Raw genomic sequence first — 21,795 nt, forward strand, 5'->3', positions numbered from 1 at the left:
TTGCAATCTCGGATGTCGTCTGCCGTGGCCCAGCTATAGTAATATCTAGATCTACTGTACGTATAATAAATTCTAGAGCAGCTTTCTAATCGCAATCGATTGCGTCTTGTTGTTTCACCCGAACAAATGGTTCTACTATGGACGGGAGCCTAATACATGCTACTCTGACTGAGATCATATTTCACGGCGGAGTGAGAAGAGCACCAGCAACGGCGCATTTCTTGGTGTCTAATCTTTGTATTCTATGGTACTCCGTATATCTGGGGAGGAGCCGACTTGCCGATAGGAGAACCCCGGAATGGACGGAGTCGATGTTGTTTACATGCCGCCATTGCCCTTAGCAACCATCACGTGTAGAGCTAAGCCCGATCAGGATGCGGGAGACTTCCCAGCCTCCAAGTATTTCTGTTTATTCGACCTATACAGCAACAAGAACACAGCAAACGACGCAGGTGCGACCGCCAACCCCGGGGAATTTACGAACAGATGCAGCGGAACGCATGAGGCTGCGCTACCCTGTGAATTGCAACAATGGCTTCGCCGAATTCTCTCTCCACCGCCCATGCGACAGCCCTTCATCGCCAACAGTCTCGACAGATGTCCCGCGCCTCTATCTCTCGCTCTGGGTCCAGACGCACCTCCCCCGAAATCGACAACCCTCTCACTCGTCGGAGCAGTGCTGCAGTGGTCTCCAGACACTACTCCACGGGCGATAGCTCCGATGATGAAGTTCCAGAACCGAAATTCAGCGCGTCTGTCAAGGCGCTTCTCGACGAAGATGACGTGAATGCTTCTCCTCGCCTACGAAACAGAAGTTCAAATGACTACCCTCGAAATATGCGCGTGGGATCGGCTGCATCCAGCAACGAAAGACGATCTCGAACCACCTCGCCACTGGATCAATCGAACGGCAGCCCTGCCCCGCGAGTAGTTCGCATAGGATCTGCTCTGGGTAGCGGCTCGAGATCAAGAAGGGAGGGGTCTCTTCTGTCAAACGGCGAAAATGCAGAAACTGAGGTGGAATCTGAAGCAAGGAATCACTCAAACGATTTCATCACACCCGGCCCAAGGACGCGCAGTGTTCGGATCAATGCGTCGCGTAGTCACACGCGATCTCCCACGTCCCTATCACCATCCGAAAAACGATCCGTTAGCCGCAGCCCTCTTGGAGAACAATCAAGTGCTGAACGCTTCGAAGACGATAGAAAATCTAGACACGAGGACTATGCCCCGCCCGTCGGGGCGTCCTCTGTGCTTCGTTCTCGCAACCCAGAAGACATTGGCATGCAAAGTTCGTTACGCGTGAAGAGAGTTGGCAGATTAACGGGTACCTTTCTTAATGGTCCCGCGAGACGCGGCGTGCTGCGACGCCAGAGTGAGGAGAACCAATCTCCCAGCTATCTCTCCGATTCCAAAGAATCCGAAGGCGCAGACCAAAACGCTGAATATGGCTATAAAAGCAGCGTGAGGACATCATCTCCCAAGGTCTCATGGGCAGATCCCGAGCCACAACAAAAGAGCACGGATTACCGTCTCGCCTCGTCCGGTGACGGACCGTTCTCTAGGTCCTCCTCGCCGAAATCATATGCATCACATTCCAAATCCACTCCAGGATCATCTTCTGATGCGTCCTCGAAACCGTCAAGCTCAAAAGAGCCCATATTCAAAGTACCTCCTCCCCCAACATTGCCATCCGCCCGTGACCAAGAGAATGAACCTCCACCAACATTTAAGCGAGCCAAGCCACAGGGTTTCAATTTCCTTGATAAACCAGAGAAGCTTTCCGTCATTTACGGAGAGGAGAAGAAGGACCAGGAAGCCCCAGCGGGTAATTCCCCTAGGAAGATCCTGTCTAACCGAAGCAACAACACCCCTCACAGACCGGCGCCCCCTCCTCCAAAGATGTCTGTTCTAGAGACTGCCACTGCGACAGGAGGTGCAGCTACTGCATCCCAGTCTCGCAAGAAACGAAATCAGGTCTCGATCAACCACAAGGCGTTTACTCGCTTGGATTGCATTGGCCGCGGAGGTAGCTCTCGCGTCTACCGAGTCATGGCGGAGAACTACAAAATCTTCGCCCTGAAGCGTGTGAATCTGGAAGATGTTGACCCCACCACCTTGGCTGGCTACAAGGGAGAAATTGATCTTCTTAAGAAGCTGGAAAACATCGACCGCGTCGTACGACTGTTTGACTGGGAGCTAAACTCGGACAAGCATACCCTTAGCGTGCTCATGGAAATTGGGGAGTCGGACTTGGAGAAGGTTTTGACTTATAAATTGAATGCCGAGGATGCCATGCTTGACGTCAACTTCACCCGATACTACTGGAAGGAAATGTTGGAATGTGTCCAGGCGGTCCACGAGCACAACATTGTGCACTCCGATTTGAAACCCGCTAATTTCCTCCTCGTCCAAGGCCGACTTAAGCTGATTGACTTTGGAATTGCCAACGCTATCCAAGATCACACTGTCAATGTACACCGGGAACAGCAGGTTGGAACGCCAAACTACATGTCTCCTGAAGCGCTGGTCGACTCGAATGCATCCCTTGGGTTACCAGCAAGCGTTGGGAAAATGATGAAGCTTGGCAAGCCGAGCGATGTATGGAGTCTGGGTTGTATCTTGTACAAAATGGTCTATGGACAGCCTCCCTTTGCCAAAATTTCCAAATACCTGGAGCGTATCCTGGCCATTCCGAATCCCAAGGTGAAAATCGATTTCCCAGCTTTCGGAATTGGCGGGGTCCAAGTCCCACCAGGACTCATTCGAACATTGAAGCAATGTTTGCAGAGAGATCAGACTTTGCGGCCAAGCATTAGTGAACTCCTGAGCCAACAAGACCCATTCCTTTATCCTGATGCGCAGCTTGAAGGTGCCGTTCCCATCACTCAGGATGTATTGGGCAGGATTCTGATCAATGTGGTTAATCATTGTCGAGTTCGCGGAGCGCCCAGCGATGAAGAGTTGGCTGCCTGGCCCGCAGGTTTTTTCGCAAAGATTAAATCAGCCTTGGAAGAGAATCCTTAACCCACTGAACTACCAATTTCCTTTGTTTTGGCGCTTTGGATCTTTGAACGATTTGATTACGACCAACTCGACTACAGCCGACTGTTTTCCTTTTGTATAACATTCTCGGCATTTTCTTTTTGATTAGTTTTTCTTTTTGAATACGGCGGGTGTTCGGTGTACTGGCATTGCATACAGCTTGGAACGCTGTCAGCGTGGTGTTTGATTATATTGGAATATACTTAATGACTCTTCGCCTTCGGTGTATATATTACTTACCAACTTCAATTCATGTTCTCATCCTGAACCGACCATGTCCGGGAATAGCGAATCCAATGCTCTGGCTCCACTCCATGGTGTCACCCTTGCCATCTTTTAAGGTGATCTTGGTAGATGCACAGCCGCACGATAGCTACCAGCAAAATCAATCTAGGAATAATTTATTGCGTGAAGGGTAATTTAAACATTCCCATTGCAATAGCAGCATAAAATACAATACAATGCACATAGTATCAAAATCTATCTGTACATAGTAGCCTTAAGCCACAAATAACCATAGAGTCCAGAGATAATCTTACTCCTTGTCCTCAACAACAATCTCCCCCTCCTTCTGCAACTCCTCCACAGACTTAATCTTCACGTCCATCACCCTCAGCAGCGTATATCGGTGCTTACTCGTGACCTTCTGGACGTGTCTCCGTCTCCTCTTCGTCTTTTCCTTCACCCGCAGCGGCTCCGAGTCAACGCCCATAACCCGTACCCGGCACTCGAACAGCCGTTCATCGACATAAGGCGTCCCCTTGAGCGTGAAATCGCGAGAACCGAGGATAGACGCGCGGTTAAAGCGCAGAACGTCGCCGGGTTGCACGTTCGGCATAAGGAAGGGGAGACGCAGATGGTCTCCTTCCGTTACGAGGTAGGGCCGGTCATGCAGGTGCGCGGATATGTAGTGTGGTTTCTGGTTGGCGAGGTGCGGCAGTGTCTCGAGGAGGGATTTTGTCACGGTTAGGGGCTTGTTGAAGGTTGGGGCGATGGGTTGTTTGGAAAGTGGCACATCGGCGCGGGTTAAGGGGGTTTGTGTTGTTGTGGTGGTGGTTTGAGTTGGTTGTTGGGTCGGCGTTGAGGATTGAGCTCGAGGGGCTGCGCTCAATGGTTCGTCGGGGTGCGTGTTGGATGATGATGTTGTCGTTGTTGCTTGGTGCAGACAGGCCCGGAAGGTAGTGCTGGTTGTGAGGGACGGACGGGCTGCTTGCTCGAGAGGAAGGGCAAAGGCCCTTGCCAGTGCCGATCGGGAGAACATTTTCAAAGGGAGCAGATGCCTTGACTCTGCCTGTATCTTGGTGGTGGTCCGGCTAGAATTGGCGATTTGCTGGTGTTCCGGCCGGCGACGAGAAATTCAGGTCGAGATAACAGGTCACGTGCGCGATTATCGTCGATTTTTTTGAGCCCGCCTCCATGGAAACCACCATTTCCATCTATTCACCACCACCGTATACTCTGTCGCCATGGTATGTTACTGACCTTCGAATCGGAATATTCTTTCTAAGAACTCTGCTAACTTACCTTTTAATACAGCCCCAGAACGAGTTCGTCTCACTCCCTCCCGCCCACATCCCCACCATCTAACAATCCATCAGGTATATCGAGCGCTGGACTAAGCAGCACGGTAAGCGCCTGGACCACGATGAGCGTATCCGAAAGCGCGAGGCCCGTGAGGTCCACAACAAGTCCAAGGATGCCCAGAACCTCCGCGGTCTGAGGGCCAAGTTGTACCAGCAGAAGCGCCATTCCGAGAAGATCCAGATGCGGAAGCGCATCAAGGCGCAGGAAGAGAAGAATGTCAAGTCGTCTGCGCCCAGCGAGCCCTCCAAGACACCCCTTCCACAGTATCTGCTCGACCGTTCAGAGGCTACGAATGCCAAAGCTTTGTCCAGTGCTATTAAGGATAAGCGTGCGGAGAAGGCAGCCAAGTTCGCTGTCCCTCTCCCCAAGGTTAAGGGTATCAGCGAGGAGGAGATGTTCAAGGTTGTCAACACCGGAAAGAAGACACACAAGAAGTCATGGAAGCGAATGATCACAAAGCCGACATTCGTTGGTAACGACTTCACCCGGAGACCTGTGAAATACGAACGATTTATTCGGTGGGTTTTGACTGGCGCTCTTATGCAAAAAAAGTTAAATGCTAACCTACTCTAGTCCTATGGGTCTGCGATACAAGAAGGCCAACGTCACGCAGTATGTTCAGCTATTATTAAGGACAATAACATTCTGCTAACATTCACTCCTTTAGCCCTGAAATGGCCGTCACTGTCCAACTTCCTATCCTATCCGTCAAGAAGAACCCTCAAAACCCTCTTTACACTCAACTCGGTGTCCTCACCAAGGGAACCGTCATTGAAGTCAACGTTTCCGAACTTGGTATCGTCACTGCGGGAGGAAAGGTTGCGTGGGGTAAATACGCCCAGGTGACGAACACGCCTGAGAACGACGGCTGCGTCAATGCGTATGTCTTTACTCCGCGATGTCAGTTCATATTAGCTAACCGTCATAATAGTGTCCTTCTCGTTTAATCATCTCGACGCTGAAGAGAGACATAATGACTGTCTAGCCTTTACCTCTTGATACCATTTCATGTCCTAGAATTCTGATGTTCTAAACTGTTTACTCACGGATGGCGTTTCTGGCGTGTAATACTGTCATCGCAGTATATTTACCAAAAAAAGTGTCTCAAATGATATTCAGCAATAATCAATGCATTTCCGAGGTTTCTCGCGGACTTTTAGATCGGGTTGGAGCCAGTGGTATCTTCATACAAAATATTCAATGTTCGTGCCCGGGAGTATGAACTTGTTCGACCATGGCCCAAAATTCACCACGATGCTATTCAATAGTTCATCTCTAAATTTAAACTGCTCCTTTCCTCCAGCAAATGCCAGTGCAGCGATTTCTTTTCTGTCGTTACATTCATATATCTACCAAAACGCACTCTAGATAGAGAAAACGTCCATACTGACAGATGTTGATGAGAACTCTACAAACTCTGGTGCGAGACTGGGGAATCCTGCCGCTTTGGTCCGGCTCGAAGAAACAGGTTAAAGCTTTTGACGGGGTGCAGCAGTACATGCCTACCCGGTCAGGTGGGCAATTAAAAGAAAATACTGCCCAGCCGGAAGTCGAACACGGGTTCGGTCCCGTCTCGTGCTTTCATTTCCTTAAACAGAAGGAGCGACGAATTTCAGGTTCTTGGCCAGCGAAGGTCGCTCTGTCTCTACCCTTGATCCCGCCTGTCCACGCCCTGGCGACAATGTATAGATTAATATTCGCTAAGTCTAATGTTCGGGTTCCATTTCATAATACATGCCACATCTATGGTGTTTAGGGGCTGTCCTACCGTTAATTGAGTGTATCTGATTAAATTCCATTCCACATCGTTTTTGTGAGAGTTTCCGCCTCTCGCGGGTATATATATAATTGTGACCCAAGCGGAAATTTTCTACCTTATGGATTATCACATCATACTCCAAGACGATTATGTCTTTCAATGCGTGCCAATTATGCAAAAGAGCTATTATTTTGAAATATCGCACCATTGAATATCTCTACGCCATGGGTTACACAAGGACTCGAGAGTAGGCTGCTGGAACGAGGAAGAAGCACAAAAGAGAGGGAAAAAAAAACCAGGCGCGATACCTATTATTTACTAGTACGCGACAATTTGATACAAATATTGGATAGCTAGTCATTCTGAACAGTGGCTTCGTACTTCGCGTCACCTGCTGTTGAGCGTTGTATACCTCCATGGTAGAACGAAGGACGGAATCAACGGGGGTTTTGTATTCACACGTGTAGTGACCCATTGCATATATCCAAATGAGCCTCTAGATACCGAAGCATGACGGCCCTCAAGATCCCCAAGACGCCTCTGCCATGGTGGCCTGTAATCTAAAGGGTACTGGTTTTCTGTCAGGTGACCGGGTCTCTATATCGGCTTAGGGCTGTATGTGTTGCTACCGTAACGCAAGAGGCGAAGAAATGGCATAGTCTCGCACCATAAGACTATGCGCTTGAGGAATGTCTTTCCGTATATAGCTGTCCTTTCTCACCTTCTTTTATACGGACTAGGGTGCAACCCTTTGAGATACGAGCAGCGAACGCGGGATTACGGCGTATACTTGATGCAAAGATCATGGTCTAAGCGAGGCGTGCGAGTAAAATTAAAATAAAAAGATGAAAACGTACTCTCAGTGTCTGCCTGCGGAGCTGTCTACGAAACTATCTACCTCACCGCAAAGGAGTCCCCTGGTACTAAGTGTTTATGGACCATGGTTGATAGCCCCACCATACCCTGGCACGACGCAAACAAGCTCGACAAATACAGAATACGAAATACGAGGCAACACTTCGCCAACGATTTGGATTATTTTCACCTCCTTCTTTTTCCCCCCAAGGAAATATAGCCTGAGTGCTTGGGGGTTTCCTAGCGAAAACAAGTGTTCTGACGTAGCTGGTCTTACTTATAGGACTTAAACTGAGAAACAATGAAGGCAATTTGTTTGCCCTCGCTGGGACTGAGCGGGAATGGCTTTAACGGAAGAAGTATGAGAGTATTCACTCTGAAATGATCATACTCGAGTCCCTCTCAGAAGATTCCCACCCTCATAGGCTGCGAAAACCACTGCTTATACAACGAGAACCGCGCCGGTAGTGTAGCGGTTATCATCCTTGCCTTCCATATTAGGAAATGACAGCAAGGGACTCGGGTTCGACTCCCGACCGGCGCAGTTTTTTTGCTTTGGAGGGGATAGAGGTTTCGGTGGTGGCAGGGATAAGTCGGATATCCATGCCAATTTAGGGTTCGCGACTAGTCACGTGTTGCGGTGCGGACAGCGGCACGGACCCACTACCTTGACCAATAACCATCGACGAACTCCACATACGGAGTAAATGAAGAAGGCCGCGAAAACCCAACCTCAGGACCCAACCTCAGGACAAGGGGCACGACTGGAGGTCGTCCCTGCTGTCATTTCCTAATATGGAAGGCAAGCATGATTAACCCTCTCCAAAATACTTTTTTTTCTGAATGGGGCGGCTGCAACTACTCGGGGTTTTCGCCCCGAGATCAGCTGCATGTGTGTGGCTTGTGCGGCTCGTCGAGGTCAGAAAGAAGCCCAGTGCCTGAATGAATTAGCCTCAAGGAGAGGAGTAAAATAGGAGTGAAATGGGATACCTGATCTTCTAGGAATTTGCCGATATTGCTCTGGGTTGGCTTTTGGGCGGGTTTCTCCCTTGGGGACAGTCAAACAAGACGCGCTTGAATAGGTCATTATTGTAAAAGAGAAGAATCATATAAGAGAACCGTCAATGCGGTTAGGACGGCAACAGCCGCCACAATGTCGTCCCAATAGAAGGCTTCCCTGAAGAAAGCGATATCGAGCTTTCTGCACCGAGCAATGAGATGAGTTGATTGATGTCTTTCATAGTATATGGGCGCGCGGTCAGTGGCTGGGCTGGTCATTTCTATGGGCGGCGAACTGTTTATAGAGGCAGAGCACCCCAGGCGCGGGGAGGCGCGGCGCCGGCACCAAACTCACGGGCCTAATTTATTAAGACTATTATTATAATATAAATTTATTCTACGGCGAACATATTGATGCTGAGACTGAGGCTACCGAGCATATCAGTGGAATTTATGAATCCTCGAGCACGGACGGAACCCAAACCGACGAATGAACGAATGAATATATTCATAATGCTGGATTTAGAAAAGGCCAATAGGACGGAGAGCAGACGAAATGACTGTTGACGTTTTCAAGGGGAGAAGCGCAAGTCGATTCTGCATACCCAGGCTTGACTGTCCAGAGAAACAAAACCCCTCGAAAGAAAAGTTTTGTATCCGCTCCGTTGGGTTTTGCTTTTGAATGCTATTACTGGAATCATGGGCACAAATTCTATTTACAGCATTAGTGAGCAGATGCATTTCGCTTTCTATACTGTTCATCGTAAGGTCCCTGATAAATACCAGAGCTGGAAGCAAATTTTAATCGGCTTTCTATTTCGCTACAACTGTTCTTGACATTGAAAGTTTCTCTGTACGTGATAAATGGTTCAGGAAGCGTAAGTCTTACCTGCCTCCATTACCCAGATACTACCAGGATATTGATGAGATGATTTTACTGGATAGTCACGCTAGTTTGTCCACCCAATAAAAAGATTCGACAACTTGCTTGACAGACGTTACGAATCAGATGTCTGCGGCAAAACGAAAAGACTATTAAATTTCTGGAGCAATCTGACCGCATATAAGCCTTTCATCAAAACAATGTTCGTTCAGTAGAGAGAAAGCAGCCGAAACAACAGCGCCCTGAGAATAACCCAGCAGAAGCTATAAAGTGTCGACAGATCGTGATCGTTAATATTGTGTTATCCTTAAATGTCAATGTTGTTCGAAACACCCTTTCCAATGTAGAAAAAGAGGTGTTTGGAATAGTCTTGGAAAGAAATCGATGGCTTAACAGATCCCGGGTAATAAATACTGGTAATCAATAGATTGTTGCTCTTGACACGGAGTTCTAGTAAAATAGACAGGATGGTATAACCCTGCTCGCTTCGCCCAAGGCAGTAATTAAGTAGACAACACATGACAAGAGACGCTAAGCCGCTACCCCAAAAACCATGCTTGGCTGGTTGCTGGCCAGCTATCTCCAAGGACACATACGTTGATATAACGCCTAATAAGCACGAAGCAGTCACTGGATACTTGACAGTTGAAACGAATAGTCAGGAAATACAAGAGAACTATTAGAGACACGCGTGTAACAATATGCGGCCCAGGAGAACCTTTAATATGCATTGGATGTACAGAGTATTATTTCGTCAAATGTCAGTTCCATGTCTGGAGGTAGAGGCCCCTTTTTTAGTCATGCAGTAATATTGCAAACACAACACATCACTAAGGACGACTCCCTTGTTGTTTCATTCCTCCCTCTTCTTTTCTCTTGTCTTCATTTCAAACACCAACTCCAACCCAAAACAATAACGTCAGAAGAAAGAAAACCGAAAACATGGCTCATGGAGCTGAGATTGCAGCCTCCCCTGGCAAACGTGTCCGTAAGTGATGCCTACTGTCAATTTTATTTGTGTTATTGTGGTTTATTTATTAATAACCGCACATGGTCAGTGTGACTCCTTTCCCCAATAGCGGCGCCGCGGAAGCAGCTTTATAATGGAGAGAGGGGGTGTGGAGGTGTATACCAAGACCTGACACCAGCTTCAGGTTACGGCTCATGATCTGGACCGTGGCAGCCCACGCGCCTCTAAAAATTTCATTTACGACGGATTCGGCCCTGCTTGGAGACTTGATGATTACCCCAATGGAATCAACGTCATGGTCGACTCTTGTGCAGGGCATAAAAGAATCCCAGGGAAAAACCTTGTTTAGGGCCGCCCAACCAAGTCCGTCAACATGCCGGTTTTGCGCTCTGGTTCCCGGATAGATATCCTACACGGACCTCGTTAACGCATCAATGCGTAAGTAGTTTACTCTACCCTAAAAAACTTATATCTTACTAATAATGATCTTAGTCTTCCTGGACCATCGTATACGCGAACGCCCTGCTCGTCAATTCCTCGCAATCAAACGCTCGTGCTTCAATCCCAATGGCGAGAATAGAGTCACCGGTAGCAGCGTGTTAGACTCTAAGAGTGCATGCCAGGGGCTTCGGGTTGTTTATTTATTGTCAATATAAATACTTGTTTTAGTGTATGGACCAACTCTGAAGACTCTAAACAATACTCAATCCATAATAAATTCATCGTTCATAAAAAGCGCAAGCACCCAGTCAAGCATGGCTGGGGGAGATGTCCCATGTTAGCAAATAGACCCCGTCATCAAAAGATTCTCCCGTGGAGCACAACTTGCCTCATGCAGGGCCAATCTCAGAGTGGACTGGGGCCCTACCAGTTGGCTTGTGGGTGAAGTATGCACACAGCACAAGGTGCACTGTATAGCTAAGTGGTTGCTTTCTTGCTAACGGCTTCTGTTTGCTTTCCAATATGCATTTGGGAACAATTTCGAAATATTTCGACTCGACCATGGTTCAACCACGCCCGCACAATGGCGAATTTACATGAAAGAGATAGGAAGAACACACACCTACTCAACGATCAGTCCAAACCTGGACCCGAAGTCAAAGGCCCCTGGACCGAGACTCGACTTGTGTTCCAACAGTCAGCGCCCATTGTTATCACGTACCTTGTGAGTTCTTCCATGTATCCTCGCCAATATAATCGCCGGCCACCCCAGCATAACCTGGCCGCCGCCAGTATCGGCGCCACAACCATTGCTATTTTTTGGCCTGGCTTTCGTTCCGGGCATGGTCAATGCGTTGAATATGCTATGTGCACAGAGCTTCGGCGCTGGCGATCTACGTGGGGTTGGTTTGCATGTTCAAAGAATTGTTCTTCTAATGGCCGTCACTTGCATCCCGATTGGTGTTTGGGTAATGTCACCCTATATTCTAGCCTTCAAGGCTAGATTGTTTATCCGCATGAGCTTCATTGGGCTCGCGGCGCAGGCCTTGTACGAGGCTGGCACGAGATTCTTGCAGGTCCAGGGCGATTTCAATACGGTCAGGGTAATTATGGGCTTCGGCACACCCATATACCCATGAAGTTGGAGAATTGACGGGTCCTCGAATGGGGAGTAGACAGGTGACTTTCCAATAGGGACGACGCGTACCTCGTCGCGATCTCTCGCGTTGGCTTTCTAACTGACATTCATCTCAACAGCAGCAGCAACAACACCTTTTTTTCCCCTTTCTTTTTTTTTTAAATAAGAAACAACCACAATGGGCTGAAAGCCCAGAGCTCGCGCCCGCTGCCCTCTCTTCTCTTACTCCTCCCCCCCCACCCTCACTTCATGGGATCCATCAACTCCGGTCATTTCGTTCAAAGCTGACCTTTCGGATCCATATGGTAATCACTGACTAACCCCTCTTCCCTCACTCTGCACCATTTCTTCGAGCGTTCCGAGGCTGCTTCCGCGCCCAAACCAAAGAAAGGAGATGAGGGTAAAGTGGCTGCTTCCGCGCCGCTTAATGATAAGGAGAACGAGAGTTATATCCTGGCTGCTTCCGCGCCGGTGAGAGAGAAGGGTGATGAAGATAGAGTGGCTGCTTCCGCGCCCAAACCAGAGAAAGGAGATGAAGGTGAAGTGGCTGCTTCCGCGCCGCTTAATGATAAGGAGAACGAGAGTTATATCCTGGCTGCTTCCGCGCCGGTGAGAGAGAAGGTTGATGAAGATAGAGTGGCTGCTTCCGCGCCCAAATCAAAGAAAGGAGATGAAGATAGAGTGGCTGCTTCCGCGCCCAAACCAGAGAAAGGAGATGAAGGTAAAGTGGCTGCTTCCGCGCCGCTTCGAGTGAAAACAAATGAGCAAAAGTCTCGCCAATTATTACCAAAGAGCAGTCATCCCACGGGTAAAGAGAATCAGACATCCACATCAAGAGCCAATAGACCTGCGACCTCACAACCTACTATTTTCAAAAAAAGATGCGAAGAAAACGAAAGTTGAAGATGGCCAGAGAAGTTTGAGCCAGGTTGTAGTACGAGATACCCTGACAACAGATCCGAGAATACCGCAAGGCACAGCTGTTAGTGAGCCTTCAGTACATGGCACTCCGATGATAGATTTGACTGCAAAATGCAGTCCCGAAAAGGCCATCGACCACGAAGGTGTAGAGCAAGTTATTGACGAAAACGAATGTGATAATGATAATGGAACTGGTGAAGGTGTCCATGAGGATGATCAAAAGCAAGTCGAGATCGAAGAGCACCCTAAAACTAAACAGGATCAGGAGGACGATCTCTTCGGCACTGATCTTTTATCGGATGGGGACCGGTACAGAGAAGCGGGTACCAAGCCGCATCTAGCAACTGCACATCGACAGGCAATTGATGCAAGAATGAACATGGTCGTTGAGTTTATATTCGGAAAAGCAGAAAGTGTGAGGTATGAAGACCTTGCAACCAACAGATCTTGGGTCGGAAGATCGTTCTATCATCACATGAAGAATGTTCGCTCTGATGCTGTTTCCCAAAAATTCCAGGACATTCCAGAGTCAACAAGAGCAATCTTTGGAAGTATGCAGCTTACTGAAAAGCAGCTTTCGGCTCTTCCGAATGTCAGCCCTACTTGTGGTAAGGGTGGAGTATATCTGTGTTACCGGTATGTGAGCGAGCCTATCGGTAAAGCAACAGGACTATACGTCGGTTCAACCACGAAGGCCTTGACGGAGCGACTGTCTGCGCATCGCCGGAACATCGATCATGCAAAGGCGGGGATTAAGGAAGTCGATGGCACCTTTTATAATTATTTTGACCGATCCCCAGCAAGAAGAGCAAGCTTCCGTCGATGCGGTATTGCGTTCTCCTGGGCTGCTTCATTAATGGGTCAGTAGGAGCATAGAGGGGCCGACCATGGCCGAAGCTCAGAATACAGTCAAGATGAAGCTGTAAGGTTTTCATGCTTGGTGATTGCAGTTAGCGGGGCTGACCATGGCCGAAGCTCAGAATACAGTCAAGATGAAGCTGTAAGGTCTTCATGCTTGGTGATTGCAATTGGCGGGGCCGAGGTCGGCGTCAGTTCGGACATGACCGAAGCAGTGTTCAAAGGTCCGCTCATGGAACATGGAGAATAATGTAGTGTAATCTGGGAGAAGTGCAGAGTAAAATCCGAATCTGTACGCGGCGAATCGGCGACCTCGTGAATGGCTTGAGTCAACCTCGGCTTCGGGAAGGCAAACGACGACGGAGTGGGCGGTGCCGAGACGCTGTCGTCTCCCCGGACTTTCTCCATCTTTCGTGGCATCGCGCTCGGGGCTCTCCTTCTGCTGGGCTGCATTCGTTCTTTCATTCTTGTCATCTTCTGTTGCTGTGCATTTTCGAAGGCAATGCCCTGTTGATTCTACTCTTCGTCCCCTGAATCTTGTTTTCCGCGTGCCCCGACCCTCCGAGCGCCCCTCGCTCAACTCCGCTCTCCATCATGGACTTCGAACGCCCCGACTTCAGCTCTGGCCAGCCAAAGCGCCGGAGAAGAAACCATGCTCGCAATCGGCTGCGTAACAAGGCGCCCATTTCTGCGCGTCTCTCACTTGACCACCACTTGCGGGGCAGCGTCGGTGTCGTGTCCGACGACTTGGCCGACGACCTCTTTCAACCCTCAGATCCGACCGGTGAGTTTGTCTACGTTCTGTGAAGGTTACCTAAACTGACCTTTGCTATTGCTATGAAAACAGATGACTTTCAAGATGATTCTGGTATCCGCTATATCGCAATTTCCCCGTACTTACCCGGCCCGAGCTCAGTCGAGGCATTGACCTGGACCGTCGTTCCCGTCCGCCCGCAATCCGCTGGTCGTTCAAATGAATCACCGCTCCCAAATTCCACAATCATATTCCCCGACTCCGCCGATTCTTTGCAGCCGTTTGTCCGCACTTTGAGCAAGTTGGATCCTACCCGGCAATCCCCGCAAACCTTGCGCTTAATCGAGATCCGGGTCCTGGACGTGGTTCCTTTGCCTCTCGATACAATATATGTGACTGTGGAGCGAGACCTCCTGCGCAATCACGATGATGTCCAGAGCAAATTTGGCGGCGGATTCAATTCAAATGCGCCCAATGGGCTCTGGGGCAGAGGGAAAGGGCAGGAACCCAAGAGGTACTCGAAAAGAGCAGCAGCGGAGGTGGAGGGGAGACTTACAGCCGCTGTGCGTGAGGCCTTGGGAACGCAGCGGGTTGTGCATACTGGCGACTCGCTGCCGCTTCCGTTGCCGCCACATCCGATCACCTATGCTCCGGCCCCTCCTGCGCTCATTTCATTCTGTGAACCGGTCTCCCAGGGTCTTTTGCTTCCCACCACCAAGATTGTACTCATTCAGGCACGTCCACATGGAAACCGACCACAGCGAAGTATGCGGCCACCATCTGGCTTCCTTAAACAAGTGGCCGAAGATGAGGCGGACGACACTTCCAATGAACAGTTCTATTCGGCCGCAGAGGACAAGCCGGTTGACGATAGTACCGAGATGGAAAGCACATCCAACGCGGAAGAATCGGAAACTGAAGGTTCTGGTGGAAATCTGAGCGACTCGTCGGATGATTCATTGGACGACATGATTTCGCTCAGTGCACCCGAGCTGCCGCAACCGGCCTCTGGTGTAATGTCCGGGATGACTTCAGCTACGCCTCGTGGCCGACGCATGGATGGTATACACACGCCTGGGTCTATAGTGTCGAACCTCACCTCCTCAACCATACGCCCTGGCCGGCAAGGCGGCGGGAAGATTTTCAAGGCAGAGGGATTACTCCGGGGCATTCCCAACGAACTCCTCTATCCAAAACCCAGGGATGATGACGATGTGGAGGCAGTTATCTTTGTCGACATTAGCACGTTAGCGAAGATTGGTTGTTTCTCCGGAGATTGGGTCCGTATAGAACCCTCCGAGGAGCCGCAGACGAACATCTTTTCCTCGATTAAGCTGGGAAGTTTTACTGAACAGTATGAAGATGGCGACTGGCGCGCAGTCAAAATCTACGGTCTTCCCGGCCTCCCCTCCGCGAAACCCCGCTATGCAATCAAACAGTCTGGTGATAGGCGTATGAGCTTCTCCCAGCGACCCGGAATGCGCATGACGCCGTCCGTCTTTGTGCCTCCAATTCTTCTCAATAATATCGACAACCCGAAATATGTCCGACTATCTCCGCTGAATCTCAATGTTGGAGGACCCAAGTCCGGCGTCTTGCATCAGATGAAAACCGCCGCTCGCAGCCCCCCGTTGGCGAAGGAAGTGACCTTGCTCAAAGTTAGCACACCGCTATCGATGGATCGTGTCCTGCAGCCAGCCCTATTTGCCGGGCTGAAGCAGTACTTCGAATCAACACGTCGCCTGCTCAAGAGTGGCGATCTGCTTGGAATAAGCATTGATGAGACTCTTGGTAAAGCTGTTTTTTCGGGAACTGCTGCCAACGATGGCGGGCAGGATGATGATATCGCAATCAAATTAGGTCCTGGGGCCGATACTGACGGCTCCGGAGTGAAGAAAGTTGGTGTCGCCTGGTTCCGCGTCGGCCAAGTTATCCCTAGCCTGCCAGATGATCAGGATGACATTGGAGAGTTCGACTGGGGTGGCGTCGCTATTATAGATCCGGCTACTACACGGATGGTTCAGGCTGGAAGCGATGTCAGTCGTATTCCAAACACTCTCAATAACGGCTGGGAGTACTGGCTTGGGACCAAGTCTATTCCCAAACCTGTGGTCGACGCCCAGACGATACACGGTGTCGTGACTGAGCTGCCGCAACCATTCATTTCCCCAGTGCAGCAACGTATTCGAGATCTCATGTCTGTGGCCACAAGCGCGCGTGCGATTCAGCTCGGTATGAAGCCTGTAGTCATACTTCTGAGGTCTCAGCAACGTCATATCGGAAAGGCCAGTCTAGCGACTCGTGCGTGCTCAGATATTGGACTTCATACCTTCCCCATCGACGCCTACGATATCCTTACCGAAGGCGGCGCCAATGGCGGCGATGTCAAGACCGAGGCGTATTTGAAAGCCAGAGCAGAGCGTGCATTCCACTGTGGCGCTGACTGCACGGCTCTTTTGATCAAGCATATTGAGGTTCTGACTGCAGACCGAATTGTCTCAGCCATGACCGAGATCCTGGCGGACGCTCGGGTTATCATTGCCACGACCACAGATGTTGAGCAGATTCCCGAGGGTATCCGCAGCTTGTTCACACACGAATTCGAAATCACCGCTCCGGAAGAAAAAGAGAGAGAGGGGATCCTTCGGAATGCTGTCTCTGAGCGCAGCATCAAGCTGGCACCTGATGCTGACCTAGGAACGGTTGCCCTCAAGACTGCCGCGCTTGTCGCGGGAGATTTGGTGGATGTTGTTGAGCGCGCTGCGGTGGCGCGGTCAGGACGACTTGAGAAGCTCGCTGAAATCGCTAGCAAACAGTCGTCCAACACTAAGGTTACTGTCCGAGACGTCCTTCTCGCCGGAGGAGAGGCAGTGCGAGGTGTCACTAAAGCAGACTTTGACACTGCTGTCGAAGCAGCAAGGAAGAATTTTGCCGACTCTATTGGCGCTCCCAAGATTCCCAACGTCAGCTGGGACGACGTCGGTGGTCTCACAAATGTCAAGGACGCCCTGGTGGAAACTATTCAACTACCGTTGGAACGCCCCGAACTGTTTGCAAAGGGAATGAAGAAGCGAAGTGGTATCTTGTTCTACGGCCCTCCTGGTACCGGAAAGACCCTACTTGCCAAGGCTATCGCTACGGAGTTCTCTCTGAACTTCTTCTCCGTCAAGGGACCCGAATTGCTCAACATGTATATTGGTGAGTCTGAAGCGAATGTTCGACGCGTCTTCCAGCGCGCACGCGACGCCCGGCCGTGCGTTGTGTTCTTTGATGAACTCGACTCTGTTGCGCCCAAGCGAGGAAACCAAGGCGACAGCGGTGGTGTAATGGACAGAATTGTCAGTCAGCTTCTTGCCGAGCTCGACGGCATGAACGGGGGAGAAGAGAACAGCGGTGGCGTGTTCGTCATCGGTGCTACCAACCGACCTGATCTTCTCGATACAGCGCTTCTCCGTCCTGGTCGTTTCGATAAGATGCTTTACCTGGGAGTCTCTGATACTCATGACAAACAGGCCACCATTTTGGAAGCGTTGACGAGAAAGTTCGCGCTCGCTCCAGATCTTTCCCTCGGCCGAGTCTCCGAGCGACTCCCTCTCACCTACACCGGTGCTGATCTCTATGCTCTGTGCTCTGATGCCATGCTCAAGGCTATCACTCGCAAAGCCACAGCGGTGGACGAAAAGATTAAGCAGCTACCTGGTGGTCCAGTCAGCACCGCATACTTCTTCGACCACCTTGCCACCCCCGATGATGTCGCAGTAATGGTCACAGAGGAGGACTTTGACTCGGCGCAAGGCGAGCTCGTCCCCAGTGTTAGGTACGTTCCCAATTCCCAACCCTATACTGACAGATTAACCGTTTATTCTAACAACCTGCAGCGCCAAAGAACTAGAGCATTTCGAAAGAATTCGCCGAATGTTCGAGTCCACCGACAAACAAAAGCAAGAAAACCCACAATCCGCACCCCAAACCATCGCCGAAGCAATTGAGGCCATGAATCTCGGAAACGACCCTGACGGTATCATCGGCGGCCCCGTCACAAACGGCGATGGCGACCAGGCTACAGACACCGGCAAAGGGAAGGGCAAGCAAGCAGCGTCGGCTGGCATGCGCAGTGCCAGCGGCCACTCGGTTGCTAGTAAAGGCAAGGGAAAGGGCACAGTAGGCATTCCCAGGAAAAACAGGCCTATTGCGGTTGCCAATGGTGACTCGGACTCGTCGCTTGATGGGACCGACGGAGTTAATGGTGATGATGACTATGTTATTCGGACGGACCACTTGGCAAAGACAGATGGGTCCGATTGAATTGGCTGATGATGTTTCTACGGCCTTGATTGTACATATATCTTCGTTTTTATGTGTATTTGCATTGTGACCCTGTTATATACTATGATACACCATGAGAACTGCTGGTATCCAGTTGAGTCTGTCTGCACGGTATTGTTGATTTATCCAGTCTGTCCAGTCACTGGCCTTGTGCTTGAGCTCTAGGTAAGCCTTTCAGTATTAGTAGTTCTCTCCGTGAGCTACATTTAAAGACACCACTGGGTTTTAAATGGACCATAGACGGGCATAACATTTAGGGATCTAAGACGCTTATGCATGTTCGTTCGGAACTTAGAAACCCCATCTCAATCGTCCATGACTGCCGCGGCGGCGCTTTTGGAGTTCTATTAGGGATTGGCTCGGGATTTGGATAAACCGAGTGTGAGGCTTGATATAGCGTTGACTGTGAAGAGGATTCCTGCGTTGAGGAATGATGGTTCGATGAATGAAGGCTGGGTTGAGACGTGGTTGAATTAATCGTGGAGGGGCCTTGCGCAGTAAAATAATCATACGGTTTCTGAGTTGGTTGAAATGTTACAGGTAAGAATTATAATTTTGCTTGTTCATGTCAAGTGGACTCTATTAGGAGTTCGATGAATATCTTTGACGCTCCTACCACCGTTGTTAAAAGCATGCTTACGTCTATATTTTCGACTGAGCCTCGTGCCATATCTGAAGAGGACATGAATGTCAACAATTCCCAATGCTCAAACCCCGTTGCCGAGTGGAAGAAATCCCGTCAAGAACCCCAATAACTCCAACTTGGCAGAGGGAATGTATATATTCAGCTGCCTGCGGACGGCGGGCCGAGCAGTACGTATGCTTCAAAGACTCGCTCAATTAAGCGTCTGCACAGATCCATCTGCACGATTCATAAAGCCGAGACAATAGGGTAATACTAATGGGTATTATGGATAGAGCCTCATCAGTGACCGAGAGCAGGAGACCAATGGTCGTTCTGTTTCGCTGAAAACTCTTCGATGAAGTATGGAGGTAACAAGCATATTCAGCGCCGCGTGTCAAGACATGATTGCATCGAAGAATCCTATGGGAGAACAAATGTAAATGCCTTGAGAACCATGTCCGAAAACTGAATCTCCGACTCGGATCCGGGGATTCGGGGATTAGAGTCTGTGTCGACTGTCGGGTGCAGTGCACGTGTACTCCGTAGTGTTGCGCGAAGGATGCGGTATTTTTTTTACCTTGTGGCGGAGTAGTCGTCTTCGTTGCAAAGAAGATCTTCAGATTGGGCGGTCGTGTCGTCAGCAGAAGGGTCCAAGTAGGTGCCAGGATTTCCCTGAGTCCGATCTCATGTTCTGGATCTTCGTCTGTCGAGGAGGGTTGGATTTGCGATGCCTAGTTTTCCTCAGGCGTCGACATTTCAATGCCGCGTGTTCCGCACCTTGCAAAATTGGATGGGAATGGGCAGGGTCCAAAGTCCAAGGTTAAAGACAAAGTCAAAGCCCCAGAAAAGACACCGACTCAAAGAGCCTCCACCAGGGTTCTCATTGGTCAGGGGCTGAATTCGAGCGGTCAAACAATCCGTCCGACTCCGTGGACCGAGACCGTTCGTGCAGCTTGAGGCTCACTGCTCGACCAATCTGAAGCGAACTTGTGGTCGAAGTTCCGCCCTCTTCGTGGTATGGACTGACTGTCCAGTTTGCTCAATTATCGTACTTTCTCTTCTCGGCTGGATCTGAGACGACCGTGTTGAATTAGTTGAGTTAGAGGTAACGTAAAACTAAGCTAGTAATTGTGGTATCTCTGGGGCCACCGCGAGACCCCATCAGAGCGCCGATGAGGGCTCGGGATATTCTGGCACCTTCCAGCCGCCTGGATCCTCGCCTGCGAATCTGGCCAAGAAATTAGGGATACGGGGAAAGCAGATCATTCTAATGACGGCACATAAAATCGCTACCTCAACTGCTATCGGGCATCGTCAACCTGAGTAACGGGCCTGGGCTGCGGCGTTGAGCTTCCTTGATAAACGACCGCAGGGACTACTCATAATTTGCGAATGCTCGCGGGAGATCCGCAGGACGTTGATTGATTGCACCGGCCAAAACATAAGCATTAAGCGCCGACTAAACTGATGCTCGCCCCCATACCGCTCAGTGGAGACGAGCAATAAGCAGCATCTCCAACGAACCACTCACTCCTGATGCCACTTCTCGATGCAGACTCGAACCAGTTCGGCAGAAGAAGTCACTGGCCGTTTTCATGCCTTCAAGAAATCCACTCGCCTGCCATCCAGTATCGCAAAATTGTTGTTCACAGAATTCCTTCTGCTGTTCAGTTGGGACTTTAGGTGCAACTCGATAGCTCCTTGGAATCACCCCTAAGTATAAATAGACTTGTGTTTCTGGGTTTGTGGCTCCGCCGCATTATGAAGCGGCCCGCAGGACTGTAATACTATATGTTGCAGAAGTGCAGATGTTCTTCTTGATACGGGGCACCATCCAGGAAGCTGCGAGCGCTCCCTGAGCGCGATAGGGGTCGAGGTCGCGGTCAGGATGCCCTTCCGAACCCGCGAACCCTGACCATAGACTCCCACAAGGACGTCGTCCGTGTCGGATGAGCCGTCTGAAAAGTGCGTAACTGCCTGTGTGCCGTCCTGGTCGTAACGCTCGACGGATTTGCCAAAGTTATGCTCCACATTATTATCCTTGGTTGCGTCGTATAGTATCCGTATAGGATCTGCATTCATAATCTCAAACTCAGACGTCAAAGTTCGCGCTCCGGTGCTAGAAGTGTTGGCCATTATGGTGCCCACGACATTGCCTGCAGAGTCCAAAGGATACCCCGAGCTCATCAACCAGCTTAGTCCGCACGGCTTCCAGAAGGCCCGTCCGCTTGACAACCTCGACAGCCTGCCTGCGAAGATCGATCTGCGCGCTGGAGGCTCTTAAAGACGAGAAGCGCTCAACAACGGCGGAGTATGTTTGCCCCGGGTAAGCCAGAAGGCAAGAGTCGGACCAGCAATACCGCCTCCACAAATGAGGATTCTCAGTGACATGGCGAGTGTTGGGCGGAACTGTAGAGCCGCTTGACAAGTGAAACATCTTGGCTTGAACAAGGACAAGCCTTTTTGAGATAAATATCCAACTGCAGATGTGGTGGCCCAGGATGTTATTCCACTTTCTGAAAAGGGCCAGGCTGCCAGAATACAGAAAAAAAGCCACGGCGTGCCATCACGAGGGATGAATACGGGACGAATACGTAGGCAGCACAAAAACCACACTCTCAGTCACCACGATCGAGA

General features: G+C 50.1%; 7 protein-coding genes and 1 non-coding gene across 8 annotated transcripts; 6 read left to right on the plus strand and 2 right to left on the minus strand.

Moving 5' to 3' along the window:
* Positions 1-531: 531 nt before the first annotated feature.
* Positions 532-3,027, plus strand: ASPSYDRAFT_147573 (serine/threonine/tyrosine protein kinase MPS1; the record flags this gene model as incomplete). The annotated part of the gene is made up of 1 exon (XM_040841729.1): positions 532-3,027. The coding sequence occupies one exon, from the start codon at positions 532-534 to the stop codon at positions 3,025-3,027; it is 2,496 nt and encodes an 831-aa protein (XP_040704654.1).
* Positions 3,028-3,522: 495 nt separating this feature from the next.
* Positions 3,523-4,590, minus strand: ASPSYDRAFT_770695 (mitochondrial 54S ribosomal protein bL21m). The gene is made up of 2 exons (XM_040850882.1): positions 4,570-4,590; positions 3,523-4,503 (listed from the first exon to the last, which is right to left on the minus strand). Exon 2 carries the CDS (start codon positions 4,304-4,306, stop codon positions 3,581-3,583), a length of 726 nt encoding a protein of 241 aa, XP_040704655.1. The 5' UTR covers positions 4,307-4,503; positions 4,570-4,590; the 3' UTR covers positions 3,523-3,580.
* Positions 4,462-5,576, plus strand: ASPSYDRAFT_87424 (rRNA-processing protein NSA2; the record flags this gene model as incomplete). The annotated part of the gene is made up of 5 exons (XM_040851835.1): positions 4,462-4,514; positions 4,644-5,147; positions 5,203-5,241; positions 5,297-5,509; positions 5,561-5,576. 5 exons carry the CDS (start codon positions 4,462-4,464, stop codon positions 5,574-5,576), a joined length of 825 nt encoding a protein of 274 aa, XP_040704656.1.
* A 2,125-nt stretch (positions 5,577-7,701) lies between these two features.
* ASPSYDRAFT_t56 lies at positions 7,702-7,787 on the plus strand. The gene has a single exon. It is a non-coding gene; the product is annotated as a tRNA-Gly (tRNA).
* Positions 7,788-10,435: 2,648 nt separating this feature from the next.
* On the plus strand, positions 10,436-10,779 carry ASPSYDRAFT_42649 (uncharacterized protein). The gene is made up of 2 exons (XM_040846498.1): positions 10,436-10,533; positions 10,588-10,779. The coding sequence occupies exons 1-2, from the start codon at positions 10,530-10,532 to the stop codon at positions 10,749-10,751; spliced, it is 168 nt and encodes a 55-aa protein (XP_040704657.1). The 5' UTR covers positions 10,436-10,529; the 3' UTR covers positions 10,752-10,779.
* Positions 10,780-12,686: 1,907 nt separating this feature from the next.
* Positions 12,687-13,463, plus strand: ASPSYDRAFT_87425 (uncharacterized protein; the record flags this gene model as incomplete). The annotated part of the gene is made up of 1 exon (XM_040851836.1): positions 12,687-13,463. One exon carries the CDS (start codon positions 12,687-12,689, stop codon positions 13,461-13,463), a length of 777 nt encoding a protein of 258 aa, XP_040704658.1.
* A 584-nt stretch (positions 13,464-14,047) lies between these two features.
* pex6 (AAA family ATPase peroxin 6) lies at positions 14,048-18,512 on the plus strand (the record flags this gene model as incomplete). Its single annotated transcript, XM_040844639.1, has 3 exons — positions 14,048-14,237; positions 14,301-18,024; positions 18,086-18,512. 3 exons carry the CDS (start codon positions 14,048-14,050, stop codon positions 18,510-18,512), a joined length of 4,341 nt encoding a protein of 1,446 aa, XP_040704659.1.
* A 2,359-nt stretch (positions 18,513-20,871) lies between these two features.
* On the minus strand, positions 20,872-21,294 carry ASPSYDRAFT_87427 (uncharacterized protein; the record flags this gene model as incomplete). The annotated part of the gene is made up of 1 exon (XM_040851837.1): positions 20,872-21,294. The coding sequence occupies one exon, from the start codon at positions 21,292-21,294 to the stop codon at positions 20,872-20,874; it is 423 nt and encodes a 140-aa protein (XP_040704660.1).
* Between the last annotated feature and the right edge of the window lie 501 nt (positions 21,295-21,795).

This window comes from Aspergillus sydowii, assembly GCF_001890705.1.
Source record: "Aspergillus sydowii CBS 593.65 unplaced genomic scaffold ASPSYscaffold_3, whole genome shotgun sequence".
Taxonomy (NCBI): domain Eukaryota; kingdom Fungi; phylum Ascomycota; class Eurotiomycetes; order Eurotiales; family Aspergillaceae; genus Aspergillus; species Aspergillus sydowii.